The sequence below is a fragment of the Pelmatolapia mariae genome, linkage group LG23, assembly GCF_036321145.2.
Source record: "Pelmatolapia mariae isolate MD_Pm_ZW linkage group LG23, Pm_UMD_F_2, whole genome shotgun sequence".
NCBI classification, from domain to species: domain Eukaryota; kingdom Metazoa; phylum Chordata; class Actinopteri; order Cichliformes; family Cichlidae; genus Pelmatolapia; species Pelmatolapia mariae.
Genome location: NC_086246.1, coordinates 50,629,414 through 50,653,152, shown reverse-complemented (window position 1 = coordinate 50,653,152; position 23,739 = coordinate 50,629,414). Strand labels below are relative to the sequence as shown.

The 23,739-nt window shown below is 45.2% G+C and overlaps 2 protein-coding genes across 3 annotated transcripts in view; one reads left to right on the top strand and one right to left on the bottom strand.

Annotated features, from left to right (window-relative positions):
- Window positions 1–1,531: 1,531 nt before the first annotated feature.
- On the top strand, window positions 1,532–18,605 carry LOC134620532 (cortexin-1). Of its 2 annotated transcripts, XM_063466736.1 has the most exons (3): window positions 1,532–1,659; window positions 12,916–13,014; window positions 16,082–18,605. In XM_063466736.1, the coding sequence occupies exon 3, from the start codon at window positions 17,114–17,116 to the stop codon at window positions 17,492–17,494; it is 381 nt and encodes a 126-aa protein (XP_063322806.1). In that variant the 5' UTR covers window positions 1,532–1,659; window positions 12,916–13,014; window positions 16,082–17,113; the 3' UTR covers window positions 17,495–18,605. The 2 variants fall into 2 exon arrangements, with proteins under 2 accessions (XP_063322806.1, XP_063322805.1); XM_063466735.1 differs by lacking the exon at window positions 12,916–13,014.
- A 739-nt stretch (window positions 18,606–19,344) lies between these two features.
- fbn2b (fibrillin 2b) overlaps window positions 19,345–23,739 on the bottom strand; it is a 78,275-nt gene continuing 73,880 nt past the window's right edge. The window contains exons 62-65 of the mRNA XM_063465985.1: window positions 23,565–23,684; window positions 22,458–22,689; window positions 22,202–22,355; window positions 19,345–22,110 (exon numbers count right to left, since the gene is read on the bottom strand). Of these exons, the coding sequence (XP_063322055.1) occupies window positions 21,733–22,110; window positions 22,202–22,355; window positions 22,458–22,689; window positions 23,565–23,684 (884 nt within the window). The 3' untranslated portion in view covers window positions 19,345–21,732. The remainder of the gene's footprint in view (window positions 22,111–22,201; window positions 22,356–22,457; window positions 22,690–23,564; window positions 23,685–23,739) is intronic.

The window sequence follows — 23,739 nt, the reverse complement described above, 5'->3', positions numbered from 1 at the left end:
AAATTTAAAAAAAAGATAGGACAGAAACATTTATTCAGCTTCCCTGTCAGAGTCTAGTTAGGATGACACATATGGGCTCTCTAGCTCCAATCAAAGGTCCCCACTCCCACACACACATACTCACACATTTCAGCAAACACACCTAGGAAAATGACACACTCCACATTCATAATGTACTCGCTCTCACCCACACAGCCACTCCACGGGGGGACAAACACACGCTTGAACATACACGGACGTTTTACAGCCCCTAATGTGAAGCTGCCATTTTGTTCCAAGAGAAAATTGCTTTAATTAAAATTAGCACAGCGATAATAGGTGAGCTGTTCAAAGGCTTGAACACTGCTCTGTGTCAGCCCACATGTTCCCAGCATCACGGGATGAACCGTGTTTCCGTAACGCGGCCTTCCTGTGTTTTGGTGGCATCTGCACAGAAATCGCTGACATTAATCAGAGGAAATGAATTTTTTAAGAAGTCATTAAACCTCAGCTTTGGTTGGTTTATCACTCCTTTACAAACTGGCACATTTTCACATTTAGCCCTTTTGTTGTTTACATGTTTGCCAAGATGCCAAGAAATAAGCTCTCAGGACCAGAAAAGAAATCCATCTCTAGATGGTAAAGTAACATATGCTGCCTCTTCCACTTCCTCGCCCCAACTTCCCACTCTGCCATGACCTGCTCTCCTGTGGACGTGGGCATTGTGCCTGGCATCGGCAGCTCTTGGCAGCAGGTGACTCCCCCACCTGGAAACCTGAAACTGGAAGAGCAGTGGAAGGATGAGCATCAGACTGGCTTCTTTGGTTAGGATAAGAAACTGAGGAAGGATTAGTGTGACAGAATGAAATGAAACCATCGTGGCTGAATCGTTCTGTTAAAATACTTCAGAAAACAAAAGTGAGGCGTGATTTGTCTTCCTGTGGGAGGAATCCCGAGTCTTTAGTGAACTGCACTGACTGTGCTGTGTGTTCATCCTCCCCGGACGCTCCCGATGACTTTAAGGTATCACAAAGAGCCTGAATCACTTTTGTACTGGAGCATGAAATTAAAAAAAACAAACAAACATAAAGGACTCTTGTGGCTATAAATTGATTTTTGCTTTCGATCTCAGTCAAGTAGTTTAAACAAAGTTTGGCACTTGATAACTTCCATACTCGCTCAGCTGAGCATTTCTATTGGTCCTGTAGTGGAAGCAGCAGAGTGGTTTGCCATTTGGCAGGCACACATAAACACCGACTTATTACTGATATTTATCAGTTTCCATACAGATAATGACCTTCATACCTGCACATCCCCCTGCGTCGGTCTAAGCTGTGTTTGAATGATCAGATCAGGTCTTTGCTCTCATGTTCTCCTTGTGACACATTCAAGTGTTTCTTTACGACAAAGTTGTCTCACGTATGAATCGTCTTTGTATTATTGTGCTGAGACCACATTTGTGATTGGCTGCTCGCCCTGCGGGAGGCCGGAGTGGGTGGGGAGCTTTAAGAGTCGCTGCCTGCTTCCAGTCGTGTCTCGGAGCAAAGCGACTCTCAGCAGCAGCAGAAGAAGGAGGAACAAGCGGAGGTGCAGGAGGAGGAGGAGAGCCGAGCACATCCTAAAGTTTGTAGCTGCAGCTGTCTGGACGCAGCGGACGCACGTACTGCGCACCTGAATCAGGTTGGTGTCGTGTGACGGGCAGAGATCTGCGAGCACGCAGCTCTGTAATGACTGCGACTGAAAAACAGCAGGCAGGCAGAAATCATTTAAGTAATCACAGCTCAAATGTTCAGCGGGACGCCTTCGTAAGACACTGCCGTGTGTCGTCGTGTCGCTCGAGGCTCCAAGTTCAAAAGTCCGCAGACGATCCGTTTGCCATTTGTGGCAAAACTTTCCAAGTTATCCTCTCGACACAGATGCTCTGTCCTCCCGGAGCTCAGCCCCAGCCTGCCAAAGCACTATTAGCTGATCACAGTGTTTCTGCCAAAGAGCAGCAGTAAATGCTCCCGTAGGTTTGGGAATAAATAGGGGTGAAGATCGAAGGGTCGGACGACCCAAACTGAAAACACAGACAGACGCTGCTGCATCGTTTCCCATTATCGTCTGATTGTTTTATCTGTTGGAAATGTTGTAAAAAATGTTTATCAAGGCAGCGTAGTTCTTGCAGTTTTAAGAAGGTAACATTAGATCAGTAACCATGTGACCTGCTTACCTGGATATGCTTGAAAAAAAATGCTATGGCCCACTGTACCATGAAATTACTCTGACTGTCCTCCTCTCGAAAGACAGAATTCATTCTCTGCTTATAGCCCCGTGCCAGCCACCTTCAGGAACTATGGATTGAATTATCCTGCTGAAATGGGCTGTTGTTGTTGTTTCTCTCTGAATGCCCTGCAGGACATCAGGTAGGACAATAAGATGGCACAGGTGCATACGTCCTACACAAATGGCAGAACTGGGGTCATTTCAACGTTGGTCAGAATAAAAATAGACTTTGGTTTCATCGTGAATTTCATTTGCTCGTATATTTGAAATCCATCCATCTGCACACTGTGATCGGCTCTGTGCAGCTATCGTGCAGTTTGAGTCACGTGTGGGTTTTGGCCTGTCCTGCGCCGTATAGTTAACTTATCAAAGGATAAATCTGTGTCAGCCATTGGATGCTCCACAGCCTCCTTGGCTTCTTCCATCCATATTGTCTCATGTTACAGTGACAACTGCTGAATAATTTACCGTGCCTCGCTAACTGTAATCAGGAATCCAAGTTTGGGTATCTGATGGTGATTGCTGAGCAGAGAGGTTCGGTGCTTTGGAGACCAGTTGGAGCTTTCAGATTAAAATGTAAGTGATACCCCCAAAAAAGAGAGCTATTTAATTGTCTTGGCTTAAAATAGAACCAATAAAAAGTCTCGCTCCAGTGTCTACACTGTGCTGGCGGCTGCATATCAGTGAGGCAAAGTACAGCTTCATTTGTCTAAAGTACAGACAGACATCCTGCTGTAATGCATAGTTACATATTTCATAAAAATGTTTTGTTTTTCTTAAATACTCCATTGGTATCCGACTGCACTGCAGCTTTTAGACTTTTTCTGTGGTTTTGCTTGCACATTGATGAGCCAAGGCACCTTCATGCAAGGCAAACATGAATTGCTTTCTCCTCCTGTATATAGACTAAATATGCAGGCAAACCGTAAGATTTTTACCTGGAAGAGTTGAGTTTGTACGCAGCGTTCAGTTTGGATGAAGAGGAATTTACAAAAAAAGGGAGAAATTAATCTGCAGTAATGGTCTGTGGCTACTCTCAGCTTACCAGTTCAGATAAAAACACAGCGTAGTAACGCTGAGTGCCACAGTCATCGAGTAATGACATCGAGAGATGGAAAGAAAAGAGAGAACCCAGGTGGGTTTAAGCCCATCTTCCTCGCCTGTCAGGATCTACAGCATGGAGCACGTTAGTGCCACAAAGCTGTCTCACTGTGTCACTGCCAGTCACTGTTATTAGCTTTGACATCATTTACTCTCTGTTGCTCACCAAGGTGGCTGCTTTATTACGTTGTTCGGCCCTCGTTTAAAATCGGCCGAATAAGGAGACAAAGTCGCTCGCGTGTCTTTGCTGCATCATTTTAATTTCATGCACTCCTGAAACGACGACTTCGTGTGGCAGGCCAGACCTGAATCACCTGTATGTTACACTAAGCATGATTCATTTGAACTGTACATCATGTAGCACCACAGCACAGTGAGCCATAAACATCCCTTCTGCAAAACCAGCAGGAAGGTAGAAATGACTTGTGTGTCAGTATAGAGGAGATGCAGCAAAGTCACTGTAGGTCTTCAACGTTAACCAGTAAGAGTGACGTGGCCGGCTTTGATTCCTCGTTGAAGATCAGCCATCAAATATTCATCAAGCCCATAACTTATCAGCCTTCTGTATCTGACTCTGGGATTTATTTGCTCTGCTTCAGCTCGAAGCACTGATAGAAACTCCCACACACGAGTCTGTTAACTCCTCTGGAAATAGAAAGGGAGACCAGTTCACTTACTGGAGTGACTCTGCCGATGGCTCATGATGCACTCTGTGCACATAAGCTGCCCTTTCTTCTGCCCCAGGTATTATGGCTTGGGAGGCTTAAGACCCTACACCCCAGCTCACTGTTAGCTCGGTAATCAGATCAGCTGGACAGCCTAGCTTCACTTCAGCAGATGTCCGAGGTTTTGCTTTGACTCTTCTTCTGTGCTGAGGACTCCGGCTCGGGGCTTCTTTTGTCTCCGGGGATCAGAGCCGTGTGCAGCACCCTGCTGGGCAAAGTTATTTCAGCTTCACAGTTTGAATCAGCACTTTGCTCACTAGTTAAAACTCCTCTTATTCTTTAAAGGCAGACCAGATTTGCTGAACATTTCACCCTGATATTCTACTTTCACGGCGTTGGGTGGGGGCCGCTAGTTTTTATTCCCTCGTTGACTGAAAAGCATTGTTTTACGTCCGGACTCTGACTTTCAGGGTCATTTCCTTTTACCGTCCGGGAGAAAGTTTTTGCCTTTTTCCTTCTTTATGCTGACTCTCAGCCCTTTTCCACCTTGGATTTGAGCAAGTGTCGTGTGGGCAGGGCATGTAAAATATATGGCCTTCACCCTGGGCCCGGCTGACTGGCTGGCACAGGTTCTGTTCTGTCCCAGTGGGCTTGACAGAATGTGTGATGGGAGGAAAGTGCTGTCTTCTGGCTTTAAGAGTGCTGACATCTCCATACTGCTCCTCACATGCACTCGCACACCTTCCATCTCATCTGTTTGCTTTTCCCTTCTTTCACCTCCTTCAGATTTCTTACCTGCAGATGTATCTGCCCCCCCCATGCTCCCTATTAGCTACACACCTCTGCTCTGTGTGAATGCAGGCTTGAATCATAGATATTAGCGCCGCCACCTTTCTGCTTTTCTCTTTCCTCATCATTTGTCTGACCACTCCTCACTTCACCACCAGCTCTCTCTCTGTGAGGTCTTTCAAGGTGAGCTGCTGTATGTGCTTCGACTTATCTTTCATCCTCTTATCCTTTCTCTAAATTAAAAAAAAAAATGTTTTAAGAAGCCCGCTCACAAGCCTTTGTCCACCCACTGCTGATCTGCTCAAACTTGTGAACTGGTCTCCTTTCATCCTCATCATTGTGTGAATATTTCATGTCTGTGATTTGTGAATTAAATATAGGATCTAGGCAGATATGATTGGGCTGACATTTATTCACACTGACTGGTGGGACGGATGGGTTAGCCGTGATTAGAGCTGCGGTGGTGAACAGGAGAGTCCTGTCAGCACACCTGCATCGGTGAGGCAGACGTGTTCTCAGGAGTCTCTTTGCTTTGAGTCAACCCCCAAGGGTCTCATAAATAGGAAAAAAATGACATTTATAGCTTAGAGAGTCGTGACTTGGTCAAATAAAATTCACTCTGTGAGTGTGTGCATTTAATCTTTCTGGGGGTTTTTTTTAGTAATACTTTTATAGCTGCTAATATTTTCTATGACATTTATTTTACAGTAACCTTATTTAGCAGTGGAGGAGGGCAATAAAACACTGAATAAACCATGTAATGCTCTTAATACCCAAACAAAGGTCTTTTATGCTCTGAAATCATGGCCAAATATTTCAAGTCTGTCCTTTTATTAACACACAAAAACACACCGGAAAGTTGGGAATATATTTTTACGCTAATAAATCTCATGATTTTCCTATTGTTTTATTCCTTCCCTGTAGGACTGATATTTTACATTTCTTGAGCTGCTTTAATATTTAAATTTAATTAATTACAGTGAAACAGTCCATAAAATACAAGGAGATCTGCTTATCCCCACTAATCTGGAAAGTGCTGTGTATATGTCCAGCTGTCATTTCAGAAACTGTAGTTGAAACAGTGGCATTTACTAAGCGTTCACTTTTAAGGTGTTTTTCCTCATGCATTACAGGTATTTATACATACATATATTGTACATAAACCATCTGTACAGTATGTACTGTGTTACAGAGTAACTTATTAGGCCTTGCACGTCCTAGAATTGCCACTTGCAGTTTTCTTCAATATGTAGTTAATCCCATATATAGAGAAAAATAAAAAACATTTACAGTGTAGCTCATTAGACTTCAGTCACCTCTGTCACTCACTACAGACATCTCTGCTGAATCATACCTGTTATTAATCTCTGTCTCTCTTCCACAGCATGTCTTTATCCTGTCTTCCTTCTCTCACCCCAACCAATCACAGCAGATGGCCCCGCCCCTCCCTGAGCCTGGTTCTGCTGGAGGTTTCTTCCTGTTAAAAGGGAGTTTTTCCTTCCCACTGTCACCAAAGTGCTTGCTCATAGGGGGTCATATGATTGTTGGGTTTGTCTCTGTATCTATTATTGTAGGGTCTACCTTACAATATAAAGCACCTTGAGGCGACTGTTGTTGTGATTTGGCACTGTATAAATCAAATTGAATAGACTGTCTCGGTCTCTATAGATGATTTCCCCTTCCTCACTTTTCTATGGAGCATCTTTTGTTAAACTTGCGTTTTGCCTGATGACAACAGCAACAGGCTCCAGCCCCAACATGTCCCTGAGTAGGACAAGCAGTTAAGACAATGGATGGCTGGATGGATTGTAAGTTGGCAGGAATTGGCCCTTTGAGTGATAAGTGTGTGTGAAGGTGGCTGTAGGTGCTAGCTGCTGCCCACCATCACTTCAGCTAATTCACATCATTGAACTTCAACTCTTGATTGGTTAACTGTAATGACAACCCGTCCAAGAACTGCCGGGTACTAACCTCTTCTATGAGCATGGTCTCCTCTAGCTCCGAAACAACATCACCTAGCATTGACCATAGTACTAAAATCACAGGAAGTAATCAGTGGTTGATGTCACAGTAACTACAGCCGTATGTTATGTAGAGCCCATAACGTACCATTGTTACAGCTCAGGGAGTTTGATCTGCATTATAACCATGAAACAACATATATATTGCGGGTTGTTGTGCACGATTTTGTCAATATTAATCCAAAGAAAAATGTCAAAGGTGGATGGGACACGTAGACTATAATGGGCATTATCAGTAAATATGGTCTGTAGAGCTTAATTTGGTACAGAATGTGTATCGGTTAATGCCTCACATCTCCACGCATTATTACCAACTTCCTGACAGTTGGGAAAATGAATGTTAAAATGTTAAGGATCCAGATCACAGCAGGACTTCCAGTCCCGTTCCTTCACTGAGCCACAGGATCGACTCCTTCAAAATATTCCCTGTTGACAGTCAGACGGAGCTTCAGGCTGTCAGAAAGAGTGACACGAACACGCTGGACACTAAGTACAGAGCAGGCCCCTCCCCCTAATGTCAGTAGACTTGATCCCACTTTTCTTTTTTTGGAGTAACACGCAGGTCAGTGTACAGCGCACGAGCCTCTCGGGGGGATTTAAGCCTCGCCGTGCTCATGTAGAGCAGAAGGTTTGTCTTTAAAAATAAAAAACAAATCAACAGTGATGAAGAATATTGTATTATTTCACTGTTGGTGCAGGGGTGACCTTGAAGAGGCCTAAATATGCTGATAGAGAAAAGAGACTTGGTGCTCATCTGGGCTGTGATAAAATGATAGATCGCAGCTTTGAAGATGGATTTGTTCAGCTGCATTGCTGCTGTTGAGAATCACAGAAGCCCTGTTTTTTGCCCCTTTGCTCCCTCGTCTGTGCACAGCTCCATTTGTCTTTGCCTCTGTTTCTTCATCCCTTGTTTCTCCTGGTTCACTACATCAAAGGTTTGAACCATTACCAAGAAAGTTTCCTGTAGAAAGGCCTGATCTGTCTGTGTGGGAGCACGTATCTGGATGTGTTTATGTGGACTGACAGGTCCCTCAGTATGAAGTGTGTTGCGCTCTGTTATTTGCATCTACCTTTTTGTTTTCAAAGGTCAGCAGTCTTGAGTGCACTGCTGTCTCATTTGCATGTACATGCAGTAAAAGAACAGGATGCTCTCTCGCTCGCTCTCTCTCTCACATTGTGTCTTTATATCTGTCCTAATACACACATACACACCTTCTCGTACACGTCCAAGTGTGTCCACGGAGCCGGATGAATGGCTGCGTCGGAACAGCGGAATATTTAATTGGCCGACTTTATCACCATTACTGTAGCCACTGACTGTCTGCCAGCCCAATTATGACAGGGGCTATCTGCTGGCCAAGAGTAAAAAGTGCAATGGCTGCACAGACGCTCTGTGCTGTCTCAGTTTAAATGCTAAAAATACCTGTTAGACAGTCGTGTGCGGGTCATTAAATGTTAGTATGCTTGCATATGTACAAGAGGCCGGAGCTGCTGTGAACTCCAGGTTCAAGCCAGACGCGTCCGAGATAGTTAAGGTGGATTTTTTTTTGAAGTATGTTTGTTGTTGTACACAATGCAAGGTGACCTGGTCCCTGTCGTCCTCATTAGCCAATTGTCAACTCCCTTAAGCGACAAATGAGGCGAGACAGTCGCACACATATAAAAGTCCCCCAAACCAGTCTCTCATCAGTGCTACCAAAGTGCTTCCACAGGGGCCTCCAGCTCTTTGAATATATGTGTGCATGTGTGTGCAGTTTATGGGCAGATATGTTTTTCTGATGCCCTGGAAACAGCATTACTCCTACATTGATGGAGTGGGGATGCCCACCTGAGCTGGTGGATCTCACGCAGCTCCCCTTTGCCTTTTCTTCAGGTCCACTTTATCTTCATAAGTAGCAAATTGGAAAGGGTTAATTAAATTCCCAGCAGGCTGTGGCTGGGAACATTTACCATCTCTCTCGCTTTCGCTCCCTCGCCTCCCTTTCTCTTTGTTTCTAAAGTCTAATTACTTTTAGAGAGTGGCTTTACTCGGGCTATAAATAATGACAAATCAAGGCTGTCTCTGCACTGAACTTTTAGAGCCTTGCACGGCTGGCTATCTGTGTACATGAAGCGATAGGACGGTTGTGGTCTGCGCAACACGTGTTGGCTGAAAAGACGATGCTGAGTTTGGGTGTGAAATTTGCATGAGAGTGGGTATCGTGGGCGGAGAGCGGCAGCCAAACGATGATGGAGACCACAGGGCAAAGAAAATATCGTCATTTCTAATTCATTTTTACAGAAAGGCTCCACAGGTTTCCAAAATATGATCGGTATATGAAAAGTTATGATGAATTCTTACGTGATACTAAACATGTACTTGGGTTCAGCATTCAGCTGCTTCGCCACCTTTTATAAAAATGTAACTATTTTTGTCTTTGTTTAGTATTTAGATGAATAATCTACAGTAAATGGTCTGTATTTGTATAGCGCCTTACTTAGTCCCTAAGGACCCCAAAGCGCTTTACACTACATTCAGTCATCCACACATTCACACACTGGTGATGGCAGCTACATTGCAGCCACAGCCACCCTGGGGCGCACTGACAGAGGCGAGGCTGCCCGACACTGGCGCCACCGGGCCCTCTGACCACCACCAGTAGGCAACGGGTGAAGTGTCTTGCCCAAGGACACAACGACCGAGACTGTCGGAGCCGGGGCTCAAACCGGCAACCTTCTGGTTACAAGGCGAACTGCCAACTCTTGAGCCACAATCGCCCACTGCTTTTATCTTCACCACCACCACATTATACAGAGAGAGAGTGCTGATGATGTGGTGGCTGGACACACTAACGCAGACCCCCATTTGTGTGGCCACCTGATACTCCAAGTATTATACGAGTCATAGTTTTGCTGTAAATATTTCCCCCTAGTGTCCGTCTCTGTCGGTCTGTGTCCTCATCCTACGCATGCTGTGTACGTCTGAGTGGTGCTAAAGAGAATAAGAGTCTGCCCACTGTTGCAGTGTCTGTTTTTGCTGGTGCACTCTTTGTGTGTCCGTGTGAGAGAGGTGTGCGTTTAACGGCTTTTTGACGAAGACTGACAAGTGTCCGTTTCATTCCTCTTCATCTCAGGGGTCTCGTGGAGGAAGTGTCCTGGAGGAGAGATGGAGTGGGCGAGAGCTAATGCGAGACGAGGCTGGTGTGTGTGTGTGTGTGTGTGTGTGTGTGTGTGTGTGTGTGTGTGTGTGTGTGTGTGTGTGTGTGTGTGTGTGTGATGGTGGGAGTGAGACTTAACGAGGAGGAAAATAAGCTGAGCAATCTCTGTCTGTCCTCCCTCTACCTCCCAATGACTTATATGCGCGTGCGCACACACACACACACACACACACACACACACACTGACTCTGTGAAACCTTATATACAGTATGTGGCCAAAAAAATCGACTTTTCTGTATCCTGTATGTTTTACACTCACGGTTCTTCAGAGTCCAGCTCATTGCTTGAATAAATCAACATACAGTAGCCACGTAGGAGCAGTCGGATACCTGCTGTCTGATATGATAAATTTCACTATTTCAAATACAATAAATTGTTTTTATTAAAAAATTAATTTTTTTTTTTACCAAATAATTACAGAGTGATTAGAATCAGATGAAGAGGTTATATTTGTAAGTTACATGCATGCACGTTGTAGGTTTAAAGTAAGACTTTACATGCCTTTGATAAATAGACTTTATTAATCTTTCACTGGGGAAATTCAATAATTACAGCAGCACAAGGCTGAGGAAGAAAAAGTCCATTAGAAATTCATTAGAAACCAATAAAAATGGCAAAATTTAAAAAAATAAAATAAAGACAGGGTACAACAAAAAAAAAAAGTGCAAAAATGAATCCAATACAAAGGTAACTTTTACTATATACACGCGGTACAATATGCACGATAATATTTTTTTGTGCAAATTTTTATCTACCTAAACTGCAGAAGAATGATACACGTGTGTATTTGTGGTTGTATGTTGGACTTCTTCCATGACCAGGAAGAAGTCCAACATACAACCTGCACGGGAGGTGGTGCAGGAAAGTACTGGGTTTAGCCCAAATGAATTAGTGTTTGGCCATACTGTGAGGGGCCCACTGTCTGTGTTTAAGGATGGGTGGATGGAAGCAGACCCACCCATGAATTTGATTGACTATGTGAATGGCTTTAGACACAGGTTATATGCTGCAGGTGAGCTGGCAAGAGGCATGTTGGCAGTGTCGCAGGCAAAGATGAAAGCAAGGCATGATCGTCATGCTAAAGTGCGCGAGTTCAGCCCTGGTGACAAAGTTTTGGCTCTCTGTCCGTTGGAGAGCTCGCCTTTTCAGGCTAAGTTTTCCGGTCCTTTTACAGTTGTCAAGCGTGTTTCAGATCAGAATTATCTGCTTTCAACTCCTGGTCACCGGAAGCCAGTGAAGTTGTTCCATGTTAGCTTGTTAAAAGCTTATTATGATCAATCTACTGGTGTATCTTGTTCTGCTATCCAGGATGGGGTGACGGGGGTGGATCCTGTTTTGGCAGTTAATGAAGTAGGTGTCATCACAAGGGAAGGTTCCGGTGCAGCTGTTGAACCGGATGAGGGTTTGTTGTCTGGGCGCCTGAAGAATTCGGAGACCCTTGAGAACTTGGGGGTGTCTTCTGGGGCATTTACCTAACGCTCAGGCAGCTGAACTTGAAGGTCTTCTTATGAAGTATTCAGGTTTGTTTGGTGATGTGCCTTCTCGTACAGACTGGGTGGATCATGATATTGATGTAGGGGAGGCACAGCCTATTCGGCAGCATTTCTATAGAGTTTCTCCTGCTAAGCGTGAGTATCTGGATGCTGAGGTAGAGTACATGGTTAAGGATGACATCGCTGTGCCTTCTTCATCTAGCTGGGCGTCTCCGTGTTTGTTGGTACCTAAGAGTGATAACACACCCAGGTTCTGTACTGACTTTCGAAAAGTTAACCGGGTTACCAAACCTGACTCCTTTCCATTGCCTCGTATGGAGGACTGTGTGGACCAAGTTGGTGCTGCCAAATATGTCAGCAAGTTTGATCTGCTGAAAGGCTATTGGCAGGTTCCCCTGTCAAAGAGAGCGCAGGAAGTGGCAACATTTATTATTCCATCAGGGCTGTATTCTTATAAAGTAATGCCGTTTGGGTTGAGGAATGCACCAGCCACATTTCAGCGTCTTATGAATCGTGTTGTGGCTGGGTTGGCGGGTTGCGCTGTATATTTAGATGACTTGGTGGTCTACAGTGACTCTTGGGCTTCTCATGTACAGAGAATTAGGGCTCTGTTTGACGAAGGCAAACCTCACAGTAAATCTTGCGAAATGTGATTTTGCTCGGGCTACTGTAACTTACCTGGGTCAGGTGGTTGGACAAGGGTGTGTCGCTCTGGTGCAGGCTAAAGTGATGGCAGTCCAGCATTTTCCACCACCTTCTACAAAGAAGGAATTGATGCGGTTTCTGGGAATGGTGGGGTACTATCGTGGTTTTTGTAAAAACTTTTCCACTGTGGTTGTACCACTCACCAACTTGTTAAAGACCAAGGCCCCATTTGTGTGGTCAACGGATTACCAAGAAGCCTTCGATGGTATTAAGTCCCTTTTGTGTTCAGCACCTGTTCTGGCTGCACCAAGATTTGACCACCCTTTTGTTTTGCAGGTGGATGCAAGCTATGTAGGGGCTGGAGCTGTCCTGCTGCAAGCAGATGAACAGGGGGTTGATAGACCAATCAGTTTCTTTTCTAAGAAGTTTAACCGGTACCAGTTAAACTACTCTGTCTTTGATTTGGGCTTTGCAGCACTTTGCTGTCTATGTGGACTCTGGGGTAAAGCCCATAGTAGTTTATACAGACCACAACCCACTGACCTTTTTGCATTCGTTGCGTTGCCCTAGTCAGAGACTGATTAGGTGGTCACTGTTTCTGCAGTCCTATGTTTTGGATGTCCGACACATTAAAGGCCGTGATGTGGTTGCAGATGCACTGTCTCGAGCTCCAATTTCTGAATAGTTTAGTGTACCCTGGGGAGGATTGTATTGTGCTCACTGGGTTTTGACATTTTCTTTTTTTTTTTTTTTTTTTCAGGGAACGGAGATCCTGTGGAGGACTCCGGTCTTATGGGGAGGGGTGTGACGACCCACTGCACCCTGCTTTCCTTTTGGCTCATGTGTGTCTTGTTTGCAGGTATTGGAGAGGCGGAGTTCCCGTTTACAATCAGTGACACTGGCAACACCTGGGCCAGTGTGCCAGGACTCTATATAAAAAACCTTTAGGGCATAGTTTGGGTTGGCTCTGAGACACCAGGTTGGACTTTGGCTGCGTTAGGTTTGGTTTTTGCTTTTGACACTATTACATGCATTATCTTCCACTCATCCATTCCTTCACACACTACTGATGGTACTGATTACACACACCACTGTTTGTTTTGATAGTAGGGTTTTTCTTTTCTGTTTTATTTGTTTTGAAAGAATAAAGCAGCTTGGAATACATTCCTAACCATGTCCGGGGTTTTCTTTGTCATGACCGTACGGCCCGGTTCGTGACACAGAGGCCTCCTGTTGTTGCTACAGTTTAATATGAAGGCAGGAGTCCAGCTGCTGTGGCGTCTTCACTTTGGTATTAAGCTTTTAGCTTTGGATGAGAGCCTGGAATGCTAAGCTATCAGCTAACGTTAGCTTGCTTGGATAGCTTCAGCGCTGATACCTGCTGATCTGTGCTAACGGACTGATAAACAGTGCTGCAGTTTAACACTGAGCACAGACCAGACTGTTAGTACAGTTTGCATACAGGAAGCCAAACTGTCAGATTATTGTGTAGAAAAATACTCAAAGAGGTAGCAGTGAGTTATGTCCCTGTACAGTTATTATTACAGGAAACGTAAGCTACAGAGACACTAAACATATTTTGACCTCATCAGAACATGTTGGTCATGTTAGCTGGTTAAAGTCTGTCGGGGTTGACTTGCTTTCAGAGTCTCAAGTGGCCATTAGTGGAAGTGCAGCAGTTTTCTGTTTGCCTACATTCTTTAGTCATTGACGTTATTCACACTAATGACATTTTAATTTTATCACTTACTTACAAATAAGAATGTAACAAGTACATTACTGGATTAGAATTCACTTTCACCGGACGTCTGATGTTTGTCTGCTATTTTATTGCAACTTGTTACATTCACCTTGGATCTCACCTGTTTCTATAAAAGCTACAATAATAAGCTTTACCAAAAACGTGTTATTTATGTCATTAACAGGTCATGTTATTATATTTATGATGAAAATTACAGTCTCTACTAAAAGCTGTCTAGTTATTTCAGAACAATAAATTACACTCAAAAACATGTTTAAGCCCAAAATGTTGACTTTAAGAAACTTGTACTGAAAAACATTTACGTGTAAACAAAGTAAAATGGAATTGTATCCAATAAAATGTACTTGATGTAAACTGAATGTATATCAATCAGGCATATTTACCTTAAAGATGGATTATTTGACTCAATCAACCTTTGATTTTATAGATTTTAGTGACATTTTACTCAAAACGATTGCTTCATGTTTACGAGGGCAAATAATCATTTTTTTGAGTGTATTCCAGCTGGTCGTGATGGTCGAAGGTCATCATGCTGCTGGAAATCTTCTGCTGCTGCGTGTTTGATATATATAAATGCTGTACGTTATAAATACATTATAGAACTACAGCCCCACTGCACCGCGACATCACAAGCTTTGAAATGAGTGTCTTCAGTTTAGACAGCAGTCTGTGTAACAGCCCCACCTCTGAGTGGTATCAAAATACACCAAGTATGTTAAGTGGTTTGCATAAGTGAGCCACAAATAAACTGAGAGGTTAAGTTTTGATATGAATATTGAAAAACGTTGATTCTGTGAACGCAGCTTTTCTCCTACGAAACGCTGAAGACGTCCAGATGAATCAACGTTCGGGGATTTCCTTGCCTGGTTGATCGAGCATGCATCAGGATTATAAACCAGTTCCAACATTTGCAAACCTGTAACAACAGTTTTAAAGCTTCTCCCGCATTTCATGTGTGACCCCGTCCGTTCACATCGTCCTCGTCTTTGAAATCGTTTTCAAGGTTTTCAGGACTTTTGCTGATCACGTCACTCAAAGGCCAAAATTCTGGAGGTGCCGGCACGTGCGCAGCAGCTCTGTTTTGTACACGCACAGACGTGCACGTTCATTCACAGCGTGAGCGCCTCCTGAGTGTGTCATCCTGCCGCCGGCCTGGGGCAGCAGGCACCCTGGAGACACCGGCTGATGAAGCAGCAGATAGAAAACCTTTAAACTGAACCCGGCACACACAGAGAGGGACGTACGGCAAAGGCATTGTGCCATGGTCACGCAGAGGAGAGTCAGTCCAGTCGGTGCCAGCAAACCTCTCCTCTGTACTGCTGCCTGTTCGCCACAGGAACTCCTGCTCTGTTCATCCATCTTTCGCTCCTCCTACACTCCTGTGTGGCTCCCTGTACACCGAGTCGCTCGCTTGTTTTTCTTCTTATTTAACGCAGCCATAATGCTCTGTGCAGGGCGGCTGTGAATCATGAAAAAATGCACAATTCTTAATCCCTGCACTAATTTCCCCTTAAATGACACTTTTTCAATTTTCCTTCTTTTTCACCCATCTCTCCCACTCACTGCTCTTTCTTATAACCACATGTGACCCCTCCTCTCTTGGTATCATGTTTATTTAAGCAAATAGCGCAGCCACCACCCATCAGACAGGTGAGCAGGTAAAAATGCTTTCGTATCATCTTTCCTCAATGATTTGAAACCTGGTCGGCCGCAGGAGATTTTAGATTATTAATGAGGCTCCTCAGCACATTGTCTTTCCCTCAGTCGTGTGAGCGAGCGAATGAAAGTCCTGGTGTAACAGTGCACCGACAAATATGGGCGAGGCAGCGTGGTATCGGTGTTTATAATCGTGCATTCATTACTGCTAATGTGGCTGTAATGGCAGCGTAATCAGAGTCCTAATTGAGAGTCATTATAGGGATGCTGGTGCTGTGTTCTCCTCACAGATGGTTTATATCATTGTCACTGCTGCTTATTAAGCACGGGGTTGTAATCATCACATTGTGGGGAAAATGACTTCATCTTCTTGTTATGCTTCACATTAAAAACGGTGCATCCTATTGGAACGATGGTGCAAATTTGAATTTGAGTGTCATGATTTTAGGCATACTAGGGACAAGGGGCAATTTTCTAACCAGGTGGCTTTCTCTGGTGTTTCTTTCAGGTGTGGGAGTGGTTGCTCAGCTTAATCCGGACAATCTCACGACGCTTGGTCCTCTTCGTATCGGCCGAGGAGTGGAACGAGCCCATAAAAGATTCTGCATCTGAATGAAGACACTCTTCATTTGTGACCGACAGCCTAACGCATCAGATAAACATTTTCTACCTCTCGCTGCTTCTCTGCTTGTCAAGAAGGGCGTTTTTCTGAAGCGATCACCCCAGAAGGAGGCGCCGGAAAGGACTGGCTTCAGCGTTTGACAGCTCTGACCCACTTATCACGCTCCAGCCGGTCGAAGGGAAAACTTAGCATTTAGCAGACAGCGTCAGGAAAGGTTATGCATTGTTTTATATTCAGGGCCACTGAGCAGCTGACCTCCCAATCTGATTAGCTCCATACAAACAGCCACACATGTGCCCACACAGACGCGCACACACCGGGCTGCCGGCCTCTGCAGGTGCTTTAAATAGTGCGCCGCTCGTGTCTGCGTTTCACTTTAGTGTCACAACACGGAGACACGCGCTGAAACAGCTGAACCCAACTTGGTGTTAGAAGTCCATCTGCGCACTATTAAGTCCCTTGGAGCACGCTGACCTTGACCGCCATCAGTGACGTTTGCATTAGCGGGAGGCGGTGTCACGTCCTGTCTGCTCTGTGAGACTGAGTGAGAATGAGAGCTGGTGTGGCTCCGATAAATACACTAAAAACATGACTGCCGGAGGGCAGGCGCTGAAATAGGAAAGCGGCTGAGCGTCATTAGACTTTTTAGGCAAATGTGTTACACAAAAAATAGTCCTTATTAATTGAGAAGTGTGTGTGTGTGTGTGTGTGTGTGTGTTTGACACACTGTCAGAACACATGAGAGTCAAAGCTGTCTGGGTCATGTCACTTTGACTGGCCTACATTTGATCCAATAAAGTGGCGACCATGGGACTGCGCTCATCGTAGACAAACGCTCTGCGGTCCTCTCGCTCGGTAACTATTCTTCTAAAAAAATAAACAGGGTTTGCAATATTAAAAACTTTCAACATTTCCTAAATGAACGCCTTCCCTTCCTTCTCCGCACCTCCACCCAACACACCAACCATCCAGTCAGTGTGTAAGCCCTGTCTTCGGGCCCCGTGGAGGATGAACGATGTGCCCACGCTTGACTACGAGTTGCTGCTGTCCCCAGCCAGCTCCTCCCTCACTGGCAATCATGGCGGCGGCAGCAGCAGCCCTCCTCTGGCCTTGGTCGGGGTGGACACGGAGCAGCGTACCGCTTTGGCCTTTGTAGGCCTCCTCATGCTCTTCTTGGTCTTCCTGCTGGTCAGATGCTTCAGGATCCTTCTGGACCCCTACAGCCGCATGCCTGCATCATCCTGGACTGACCACAAGGAGGGGCTAGAGAGGGGTCAGTTTGATTATGCACTGGTGTAGGGGGGCACGGCGCAGGGGAGCGTGTCATTGCACACAGACACTGTTTTAAAGCACGGACTGGTTTAGAGGGACATAACATTGTGACTGCACTGCTTAAGGACGTCAACTATTGCAGGAAGTTTATACTGTGTCACTGTCATCGTGTACTGGTGTAAATACGCGGCTGCAGGACCACAGGTAACCATAACGACTGTGGTTCGACATGAGGCTCGCCCTGCAAGCCAAACGCTCGACGCACAGCTGCCTTAACCAGACCTACAGTAACAGGGGAAACATGCGACCCAGGCCACAGCATCACTTTAGGGCTAGCTTGACAGGATTTGGGAAATATTCACTCACAACTAACCTCAAAGCTAGATTTCTTTTCTTTTCTTTTTAACCCACTCCACTTGCATAAACACAGCCAGAGCTTAGCTGAAGGAGTTTACATTTAAGCAGATGCCCCTTTAATGAACCGAAGCCCGTCACGAAGCGTGGGACCTTTGAGGTCTTGGCGAGGAGCACAAACACTCACCTTTATCGTGCTTATTCTGATCGCTTACACCGAACAGTTCCAGATGCTTTTAAGGCCCAAGCAGGTCGTTTGTGGCACTATAAAAATCTTGTCTGTGTATGTTTTGTGTGTTTCTGTGTCTGTAACTGAGAAGCCATACTGAAACTATATAATCCCGTATTACTGCGAGTAGAGTTTCTGTTACCCGGCCGTGTCCTTTGCTGTAGTCAGCCTGCTGAGCGTGTTGATGAGGCAAACGGCAACCTTTAGGCGAAACAAAGCTTTATTTTTCTATTCTCGACTCAGGTTTTGGAGTCTCCTTTTTGCTATCCTTTTCTCTCTTCCTCTTACTGTGTCAACCTTTAGACTCTAGAATTTTGAGCTAGTCCTGCAGCCCAGTCTTAGAAGGAGGCAAAGGAAAACACTTTGCTTTTTTGAGTTTTGTAATTCAATATTTTTCTGACTATACGCTTTGTTTTTGATACGCTGGAGTGAAACAGTGAAAAACAATATGATTTTCTTCTTCAAGTACTCTTCTATAACTTCCACTGATGCTGGACTGTGTGTGTAGTCCATGTTGTTCATGTTTGAAATGAAATAAAAGGACTGCTAGCTAAAGTCTCCTCGTGTCACTTTTGCTAGCTGTGGCCATTTACACAGAATCGGCTCCTTTTAAACCTTCTGTTTACGAGGAGCAGCCAATCAGAGGAAAGCTGGCTTAAAGGAAAGGAGGCCTTAAAAGGAGACGAGATAAGCAGCTGTTTCATGCACCGAGGCCCGCTGGACCCTTTAAAAATGTATTATTTTGAAGTGCAGATAATATAGTGTCTTTTTCTTGCCCCAGCTAATGATCTCTGCATGTTCTCACTACATCATGACCCTCTTCTGTGGCCTTCCTCTTTGTCCAATATTTGCACTGTCCCTCTGGACACGTCCGAACCCTCTCAGCTTCTCTAACCTTGTCTCCAAACCCCACACGCTCATCTCCAGCCGGTCCACCCTGCCTCCACTCTCGCCTCCACCTCTGTCGTGCAGTGTCGGATAGCTGACCTCCAGGTATTTGAACTCCTGCTTCCATCTTCATTGTTACACACATGCTTTCATTCCTCTTCTCCCCAGAGCATACCCCCACCTCTCCAGGCTCTCCTCCGCCTGCTCTCACTACAGATCGCAGTCCACGGAGACTCCTGCCTGACTTCATCTGTCAGCCTGTCCGTCGCCATCATAAACACGACGGGGGTCAGAGCAGATCACTGATGTTAGCTCACCCACCTGTCACACCTCCTCATGCCTCAGTTCCTCTTTTAGCACTCTATCGTATGCGTTCTCCACAAAGACAGTGCCAAGAATACACAACTTAAAAATATAACCCACAATACTTTATTGCCATTTATGTCAGTGGACAAAGGTTTACAATATAATAGGAAGGACTCTAAGTTTTACAGACTGCCGTTTGGTGTCATAAATCTTTGGTTTTCAGAGATGATGTCACAGGATGTCCCGCGATGGCCGCTTTATTACGTGATCCTCATCTTGTAGATGCTGTGTGACTGGATGATTGTCATATCAGCTTTCAGTTAAACTCTGGGATCAACAGGTGTGACAAATGCTGCTTTCGTTAAGCACACGATACCTCGACGATGATGACGATATTCAAGTCTGACGCTGAAGCTGAGATACAGTAAGCACAGGCAACACAGTGCCCTTTAAAAAAATAAAACCATAGTGGCAAGTTTAAAAAAAACAACAAAAAATACAAAATGAGAATAAAGATACAAAGTATACAAAGGTTCCCAGGTTAGAACATGGTTATGTGTTATAAACGTCGTCTTCGATCAAATACCTCAAGTGTTCAAAGAGAAGGATTAGCATTTAGCACCACAGGTCCGAGCACGGTGGCATGTTGGCCTCGATCGTTGTACACACAGTGTAAGCTTCCCTACTTGTTGTGATAAAAGAGCTCCTGATTATCTCAAAGACTGATCTGACTGCAGTAGCCTTAACGCGTCAGTCAGCGGTGACCAAGCACATGCTCGCTTTTGGTCAATCTGTGAGTATTTGGTCTGGCAGCTGTGACATTTAAAAAAAAAATCTACATTTCACTTAAAAATATACAATTAAATCTTCAAGAAGCAAGTTTAATAATAATAATATTGGTTTATCAGCACTGAGACAAAAGACGGAGACAACAGCAATAAAACCTGGTAAAAAAAAAAAGAGACTGCGCTTCTTCTACAGCGTTTGGTATCATGTAGCACCTTTTTCCCCTCAGGAGGAAAAAAATCATGACAAAGGATGTATGACCTGAAGCATATTCTTGTTTTTGTGAGGTTTTGCGTTCTAATGTGCAAGCCCTTACTCTGTAAAGCACTGCTGTTAGTTACAGCTTAACATGTCATGTACCTTTGAGGCTGCTACTGCATTCACGTGTGTGTGTCCCTTCAGCTGTTTTCACACATGAATTCTGGGAAGTGTCGGGAGAATGGGGTTGGTACGACATCCCACACGGCAGGAGATGGTTCTGGCTTCTGGAGATACTCCGTTTGCTTTGGACGGTGCCGTCTGTGAGGAGCGTGCAAGAAGGCGAGAATTCAACAGATGCTCTCGAGTTCAAGTGAAATGGACGTCTGTGTCCTCAGGGCTGCAGTGCATGTAAATACGGCTCAGTCCTCAGACACCGAGCTCACGGTAAAGCCAAAGAAGGCAGATAAAGTCAGCTTAATGTCATTAAATGTGTGCCTGTAGTAAAGAAGCTACAAGGCTCCGACAGCCAACACTGGTAGGAAGACTGTTGATTACATGAAGGCTCACAGGTCCTGAATCAGTGAAGTCAAAATCACTGAAAGCTTAAATACCTGATCTGACCTGATCTATCTTCTTTAAAGTCTCCGAGCTACTCGCTGCTGTATTCCCTGCTCACGATGGATGCTGAGGGACATTAGCACCCTCTTTTGTTTTAAAGTTAGCATCACAGCATGGTGTTGAGAAGTACTGAGGTAACCGAACGTGACAACACACACGCAAACACGCAGGACCAACATCAGAGGAGAACTTGCTGTTTTCTAAAAAGACTCGTTGGCATCCGGATATCAAACAGAGAGCGAATCAACCTGAAATGCTGTGTATGCGATGCAGTCCTTTGTGTTTCTGAACAGCACAAATACAATAAATGACTTACTAGGATACGTGAGGGGCCCAAGATCACAGAGAAGTGAGCTTGTTCTTAGACCATAGTGGCACGCTTATCTTGAACCTTAAACTCTATTTTTCTCGATGCTACTAAACACAAAGACGTCTGTAGATGCTGCCTGTGATTTAAATACTCATCTTAACACAGTTCTCAGCACTTCACTTCTAATTAAAGCTTTGTTGTTTGTGTCTCATCTACAAAAGTGCTTCGTGGACTCGTGAGCCTCCTGTCTGCTTTTGTCTTGTTTGGGTGGAGGTGGCCGCGGTCCAAGCACAAAGACACCTCTCTGCGTCTCCTCCGCTGGTTCTCCAGGTGGAGAGCGAGCGCTGGGTCGGGTAGGAGTGGAGGGGAAAACAAAAAGAACAAAAACACAAAACAAGAACACAGAATAATTTGAACATTAACAAGGTGGTGGTAGAGCTGACTCAGTTTTTTGTAGCCCTTGATTTCCCCCTGTTGGTGAGGTGGCCCTGTAGGGGGACTCTGTGTAGGAGTTACTGGATAAAAGGTTAAAAGGCTTTAGAGATCAGTCCAGAGCAGGATGGCACTCTGAGCTCAGTGCAGGTGGATGTGGAGCTTGATGCGCAGGGCGTCACCTATTTCCCCTTGTAGGTAGTCAATGTCATGCTGCTTTTCTAGTTGGTGCAGTTTTCGGGGCCCAAACAGCCGAAGGCTGGCAATCTCCAGCCGGTAAGATCCAGGTGGAGGCGGCTTCTTGCCGAGTCGGAGCACGCTCTTTCCGTCGCGGCGTTCCAGCAGGCGGAAATGTTCGTCGGCGTTGCCGTGGGTTATGACATAACGGACGTGGTGCTCCAGGGGCTGCAGGGCGGGCAGAAGCTCGAGTAGAGGCTCCTTGTTGAGCAAGGAGGGCAGAGAGATGTTAATAGGGATGGAGGCCTGCGTGTCCACACTGGCCATGCTGACTGCTGCTTCCTGCAGGGGGAACGAGGATACAGAGGATGGCTGTCAATTCTCATAATCTAAAAAAGTTCAACCTGAAAGCAGAAGGAGCTAACAAATATACCTGACTGAGCTCATTTTCATCAGCATCACGCTTGTGTCGTCCAGTCTTTCCTCCTCCGTTGATCTTACATTCGTAGCAGGCCTCGGGAGACAGGCTGTCTTCATCCTCACCCTCTGCGTACTGGCCTGGGAAACCTGAGCCGGTTATGCAGTGACTGGGTGGAGACAAGCACATCAGCAAAGTTCAGCGTGTGAAAGAAAATTCGTTTCACGATCAGCATCAGGAAAAATGTTTTGGTGAAATGTGACCCCCTCACCCCTGTCCTGCTCTGTAGAAACCTCCAGGACAGCCACACAGGTAGCCTCCATCAGTATTGGAGCAGCCATAGATGCAGGGGTTTGTGGACGTGGTGCACTCATTCACATCTTGGCAGCCACCGACACCCTGATCAAAGTCAAAGCCAGAGGGACACACACACTTGTAGCTGCCCAGCGTGTTGTAGCAGGAGGCCGAGCCGCAAACCGACGCTCCCTGACACTCGTTCTCATCTGCAGTGAAAGAAGAGAGGAAGTTCTTAACTTCTTATACACTCGCTGACCACCTTAGATATACCAGCTGAACTGCTAGTTAACACAGATATCTCACCAGCTAGTTACATGATAGCGACCTGAAGCATTTAGGCATGTAAACATGTACAAAAGTTCAATCTGGGGGGAAAGGGTGTATGTTTGTTGGAGGCAGAGAGGCTGGTGTTTCAGAAACTACTAGGACTTCTAGGGTTTACAGAGCGCTGTGATGAAGACTTAAAGCAGGTCCAACCGGGTATTGACAAGATATGCCTAATAAAGTGGCCGGTAAGTGTGTATTAAAACATTTCTATTGTTTATCAATGAATGAACAGCAGAGGATGCAGAAAACATTGAAATGTTACAATCTGTGTTACACTGAAAGCCCGCACAGACGCTCTAATAGAAAAAAAGGAGCAGATGGCCCCGCCCCTCCCTGAGCCTGGTTCAGCCGGAGGTTTCTTCCTGCTAAAAGGGAGTTTTTCCTTCCCACTGTCGCCGAGCGCTGGTTCATAGGGGGTCATCTGATTGTTGGGGTGTGTATTATTGTAGGGTCTACCTTACAGTATAAAGCACCTTGAGGTGACTGTTGTGATTTGGCGCTGTATAAATAAAGCTGAATTGAATCCATACTTTATAGCACACAGAGCTCTCAAACATCCAGATATTTCTGTATTATCTTTATCTCATTTTTTGCTCCAGCTTGTCTTATTATTATAAATATGAATCTATAGTTTCATTACAAAACTAAAAAATGTCTCGCTTACTTACTAGAATCACTAGCTCCTCTCTTCTGGTCTCTGTACTGCTTACTGCCCTGAACAAGAAGCTGACAGACTCTGGGTCAGGCTACTCACCCACACACTGGTTCCACTGGTAGTGCTGGACGTAGCCCTGAGGACAGCCACAGCGGTAACCTCCCAGCATGTTCTGGCAGCCATGCTGACAGCGGTGGTTGCTGCTACATTCATCCACATCTGAAAACATGAAAACTTCTCACTTAGTGACACGAATCAGTGGAAGAACAATTTT